Below are 5,936 nucleotides of genomic sequence, written 5' to 3' on the forward strand. Positions count from 1 at the left end.
ATGTTGTGTACACACATGTAGAGGCTGTAACCAAACATTTAATTTGTGCTTTGGTCCAGGGTGGCTCAGCAAAGTTTGGTGAGTGTGAGAGTTACAGATTCATCTTCCTCAACCGCATGTTTACAACAAATCTGTGGTAGAGAAATGGTGTCTGACTTGATTGTCTAACCAACACTGACACCTAGTGGTGAATGAAGGCAGAGTAATTCAAGAATTTCTGTTAGGTATTTCAAAAGGAGTGTTTATTTAAATTTCATTCAACTTTAGTGAAGTTTATTCATATTATTAGTTGTCATAAAATAATATAGAGTAAAAGCATAAAATCAGCCAAAAACAAACGTACCCATATCGTGTAAAACATTTAAATATTTACATAAATTATTTGAGATTTTCACAGGCACACGTACATGTACAGTATATACTAATGGATCAACTGTAAAAATTTAGTTGCCAATTAAAAGCATCTTAAAATATCTAAAAAAGTTCATAAGGAATCATGTTCGTGATGATATGTCAAGTGTTCTTGATGGTTAAGGTTCATGTTACAGCAGAGTTCATTGTGTTGCTCTAGTTCTGTGCTTGACTTGAGATGAAGCAGAGGAACTGCAAAGAAAAACATGCAAAGGGAGTTGGGACCTTAGGCATAAACAAAGCTGTCATGCTAATTTCAAGCATGATCGATGCGTAATGGGTTTTAGCACACTGCTGCCTCACTGGCCCGACAGCATCAATTAATGCGAGCACGTGAAGAGTGCATTTTTGAAAGCCTGTGTTCATATATAAGCACCTCAAACAATACAGTGATGCTCTCTGTAAATGAGCACAGACAAACTAACAGCAACAGACAGGAATGACAAAAACGGATTAAAAAAAACCTGAAGTAGCAAAGAACCCACGCAAAGCTTTGTGGTGGCGTCTCAGTCGAAGAGGTCAGGGAAGTTGTCTTGGCAGTAGTCATCAAAGCTGAAGTCGTCAACAGTGAAAGGGACATCCTTCCACTTCTTCACAGTCGTCCTGCCATCAGGGGTCTGCAAGGCCAAATTTTTAATGGCTAGATTGGGCAGCACGGCAGCTTTCTTGTACTTCATCTCAAATCCCCAGTCCTGTGAATTTAAAGAAGAATACAACTGTGTTGGTGAACTGTCTTGAGCGGTCTTTGCCTGAGTTTTACATTAGTATTTGGCAGGGGCCCAATGTACCTTGTTGCAGTTTCTACAACTGACTGTACGCCCAGGCTCCCAGTCCTCGAAAGTCCTTCCTAGCATGACCTGCCCACCAACTTTGTAGTGGTTCCTGAGAGCACAGATAAGTCATGATAAGAACAGTGAAAGCATTTTGTAAAGATTCTGAATATACTTTTGCATGAACTGTAACACCACAAAGAGTTAAACTCACCTAAACTCAGGATTGATGTTGACGTAGTGTGCCTTTTCAAGAAGTTTAATGTCACTGCCAGAGGCCACAGACGTGAAACAGTTTCGACACAAGAGCTGGACACTAGCAGCTGTGTTGCGACTCCTCTTCTCTGTTTTGCGTGTCTCTGCAATTTTTCTGCCAATAACTGCCTCCTCTTGTAGCTCAGATATCTGGAGAAGAAGAAGAATAAAAGGGTGATGGTAGAAACATTTAGCAGTGAGAGTAAGGGATGAAGATGGACAGACAAACGCATCCTCACCTTTGTGCGAAATTTGTGGAGGCTCATATCTTGGACCTTAGCAATGGCTTTTCCAGTCAGCTCTTCCAGATATTCATTGGTGAGCTCCCGTCGCAATTCCCGTCCCCCTGACTGGGCGACTACAGAATACCGACTGTCTTTTGCTCGGGCACGTCCGCTGGCCTGCTGCTGGGCAATCTCATTTGTAAGCAGTCCATAGCGTACCACCAGGTTGCATTCAGGGATATCAAGGCCCTCTTCAGCCACACTGGTGGAGATCAGGAGGTTGAGTTTACCCTCGCGGAAATTGCGGATTGTCTCTGCTTGCTCGTTCTTTAAGGAAAGCATGTAAAAATTAAGTCATACAAATCAGAAACACATCCATAGATAAGTTGAAGTGCATTGACTTAAAACTCATAGATCGTACATGAACACACCTGTGTCATGTAAGTGATACCGTTGCCAGCTCCGGTGAGGATGGCTGCCTCAATGCCAGCTTCCTGTAAGGCTTCATTAGTGAGGACCCAGTCATTCAGGCAGTGGATGCTTTTACGGGTTTTACTGAAGAGGATCCCCCTTGATTCCACGCCTGGACCAAACTGTTCTAGCAGAGTGCTCTCAAGTTTGCCCATCTTTGGGTTCTCATAGCGAGAATCTCTTGCTAGTGTCTTCAGCTCCACCTGATTCTCTGTGTAAAAAAAAAAAAAAAAGATTAATTAATGCTTGCATGGAGGAAAATTATAAGCTTAGCATAAATAAAAATCACGTGGCCAAACATATAAAGTAACTGATGTTTCTGGATGTGAACCTTGGAAAAGTGCCTCCAGGAAATAGTCTGTTGCATCAAGTTTTGTGGTGGGCTTGTTGTAGAAGTCCTCCAAGGAGCGATAAGCATCCATCATCCGCAGGGTGTCATTGATGAGCAGGGCGTCATTGTACTGTCTGAGGTGGAGTGCACATTCTGCCACCAGTCTGTTGTCCTGTCTGATTCCTGATATACGCAAATCATGTATGAGCATCAACCAAAGCATTGCTTACCCTTTATATTTAATTTGCATTTAATTTTTGTCAAATTTGTTTTTCCTTGCCATCACAAGTGAACATAATATGACATTACAGGTTTAAAAAAAAAAAAACGTGATCTTACCTCGCTGGTTTAGTATCACCACATCTGCTTCATACTCTTGTGTGCCACACTCTCTCAGTCTGAAGTCTGAAGGAAGATCCATGTAGTCATGGATCATCTGCATCATGCGCTTCAGATGATCCCCGAATGGATCCTAAAAGATGATTATATCATCTTTGTTACTGTTTTGATGGCATCAGTTTTTGTTTGTTAAAATATGAGACAATCCAGGTGAAATTTAGTGCAGGTTATGTTGCTTTTTGAGCCCATTTATCTCAGTGTGTCCAGGTCATTTGGGGTGTGCAGTAATTAGGGGTGCATTACTGTCTACCACAGCATCTGTTTTTATTTAGATTTTCCTTTTTTTTTTTTTTAATCTTAAAATACTAGTTTTAATGCTTTAAAGGACTAGTGTGTAGGATTTGGGGGGCTCTACTGGCATATAATTATGTTTTCATTAGTGTATTATCACCTGAAACTAAGAATGGTGTTTTCGTCAGCTTAGAATGAGCCCTTCATATCTGCATAGGGAGCGTGACTTATATCTGTGGCCACTTTAAGTTTGGAGCCTACACGTCACACCCCTACAGACCGTGCCCACTAGTACAAGACAAACCCACCAGCGCAACAGTTATTTGAACCCTGCTACAACGTAAAGTTGTTGTGAATAAATATAAGGCAAAAACATAGCAACAATCCATTTTATAAATTATGAAACATGAAGACGCTCTATAATTCAATTGATAATACAAGATGGTATGGAGCTGAATTATACATACACATTTATATTTGTACCTTCCAAAAAGTGAACCCCCTCTCTTTTAACCTACACTCCATGGCTAGCTAAATGCTGACTCAGCATTTTTTCAGGGGCTTCCATTTCCTGACCAAGGGGTGAAGGGGGCTAATAGTGGACTGACGTGTTGGTATGGTGAGCGAGTCATGTAGCTGCTCCAGCAGCAGCTACACCTATTTGTAGAGAGTGTGCCCTCTTCCACAGAGCTCACTGTGTTGCACTGTCATGTTTCTACAGTAGCCCAAAATGGACAAACCAAACACTGGCTCTAGTGAGGGCCTTTTGTGTTTTTACATTGAAGGCTGCTTTAGGTTTTCTGACACGCTTGGAAAGGGAGTTGTGAGGAAAAGGGTATTCAGTTGGTCGCAATGTGCAACCTCATGGCTAATGCTATTAAATCCTACACACTGGTCCTCTAAAAGAGGACGGGAAAAACAGCAGCTTACCTGAAGCCTTTTTTCCACAATGTCAAACGTCTTGATGGGTCTGGGTACTTTCTTCTTCAGCTCAGAGACATAGTTTTTAGTTGAAACTATGGCTGAGTCCATGTTGGCACAAATCTGAGAAGGTAATAATGAGGAGGAAGAGATTTGTGAGATCTTGAGATCAGACAAACTAGGTCATGTTGGTGACAAATTCAGTAAACTCCAAAGGTAAATAGGTAAACCCGCCCTGACCTGCAGTACGTGCTCCACAGCTGTTTCCAGGATCCTTGCGCCCCCTGTCCCCGGTGATGCAGTGAGACCCAGGATCTGTGGCAATGGTCGTTCTCCTTTCAACTTTTTCTCCACATAGCATGCCATCACCTTGTTGTACACTGAGTCCTTGTGGGTGTGGTGACACTCATCGATTATCAGTAGAGTAATATCTGTAAGGAACCAGGAAATGCATCTATTTGTGACTACATTAGAAAATCTCTATCTCCATTCCAGGTTCCACATCAACTCACCTTGTCATAACAACAGTATAATTATGGATGTTTAGGCTTGCTTTTACTGACCTGAGAGCTCGACATGTTTGGACTCCTCGTCATTAGTCAGAGCATTATACAAGATCTGTGCTGTGCAGATGATCACGTCTGAGTCCTGCACCACTTTCCCAAAGAAGTCCTTTTCCTCACTCTCTCCACTGACTGGCGTCAAGGTGTAGTCACGGCCCAGGTAAGGCTTGAACTCTTTGTTGTAATGTTGGTCCACAAGGTGAACCTACAGTATAGAAAAACACATAAAAAAACACATTATGTCTGACGATACTGGTTGTAAAAATATACTGTCTTTTTATTGTTATTATGATATAAATTATCCTGTCCTGTCGTATGTGTGTATTTTGTGTACCTTGTTTACCAGGACCATCACTTTTGCCTGTGGTGTGGTCTGTAAGTGGTTTTTGGCCACATACACAGCAGCACGGGTCTTTCCACCTCCTGTCGGCAGCCAAATGATTATGTTCTCTCTCCGAAGAGCTCTTTCAACCACCTCTTCCTGGTATTCAAACAGCTTAAAATCTGCCATCCTGCACTTTTCTCCTGTTTGACAACACCTCACAATTACAAAGAGGAAGAGAGAAAGGCACATTAGATCATACCAGTATATCTCAACTGTAATTATTGACACCATAAAGTCCGGCTAGATCAGGGTAACGTTCTTGAGAGACAACAAACAAGCACTCCGTGAGACATGCACGCTGAATCATTGTACAGTATCATTTATCATGCAGCTGAAAAGAAGTCAGTCTGTAATAACTCACCAGTCAGCTGTGTGAAGTTTTCAGCTTTTCCTTGTCCGATGCCAGCACACAGGACAATGTTGGGGTTTTAAATCCTGCTAGGATCAGCTGTGTGATGCAGAGAAAGGAAAACGAAAGTAACCACCCCTTGCACTCAGACAAATGGCCCTACTGAGGGATTCACCAGAGGGACAACCGATAGTCCTCATTCTGCAGTGACAGGGGAAGCCTCTACTACACAGACATAAAATAGGACTATCACCACCCTGCATTTGATAAAGCCAGGTCTAAGTCTATATTTATATCTTATGTGTTGATAATGCGAGTGGCTCCCAGCTGAGGTCTTTTTGTAGAGTGACTGAAACGTCCTTTGCATGCACCCTTACTGGGCCCCGCTTGCTTTTCATTACATCAGGAAAACGAAACCTACAGTTGTTGCCGGTGCTAATGCAGGAAATCCCCATTACTGTTTTAACAGCAACTCATTTAACTGGTTTTCTGCGCTCTAGTTATTCAGCAACTTATTAATTTTGGATGCCAGTCAATGTTTTGCAGGACTTAGGTAAACACTGGAACTTCAGGTGGAGCCGCACTGATAATGGTAAATAATAAAGGGCCTAACAAGTGTTACAACT

The 5,936-nt window shown here is 42.1% G+C and overlaps 1 protein-coding gene across 2 annotated transcripts; it reads right to left on the reverse strand.

Annotated features, from left to right (window-relative positions):
* Positions 1-214: 214 nt before the first annotated feature.
* dhx58 (DEXH (Asp-Glu-X-His) box polypeptide 58) lies at positions 215-5,479 on the reverse strand. 2 transcript variants are annotated; one of them, XM_049562474.1, is made up of 12 exons: positions 5,323-5,479; positions 4,911-5,101; positions 4,577-4,781; positions 4,254-4,444; positions 4,023-4,136; positions 2,802-2,934; positions 2,463-2,645; positions 2,092-2,342; positions 1,676-1,987; positions 1,396-1,586; positions 1,200-1,293; positions 215-1,103 (listed from the first exon to the last, which is right to left on the reverse strand). In XM_049562474.1, exons 2-12 carry the CDS (start codon positions 5,085-5,087, stop codon positions 918-920), a joined length of 2,037 nt encoding a protein of 678 aa, XP_049418431.1. In that variant the 5' UTR covers positions 5,088-5,101; positions 5,323-5,479; the 3' UTR covers positions 215-917. The 2 variants fall into 2 exon arrangements, with proteins under 2 accessions (XP_049418431.1, XP_049418430.1); XM_049562473.1 differs by having other exon boundaries at positions 4,911-5,115; positions 5,323-5,472.
* Positions 5,480-5,936: the final 457 nt, after the last annotated feature.

The sequence above is a fragment of the Epinephelus fuscoguttatus genome, linkage group LG19 (assembly GCF_011397635.1).
Source record: "Epinephelus fuscoguttatus linkage group LG19, E.fuscoguttatus.final_Chr_v1".
In the NCBI taxonomy this organism is placed as follows: domain Eukaryota; kingdom Metazoa; phylum Chordata; class Actinopteri; order Perciformes; family Serranidae; genus Epinephelus; species Epinephelus fuscoguttatus.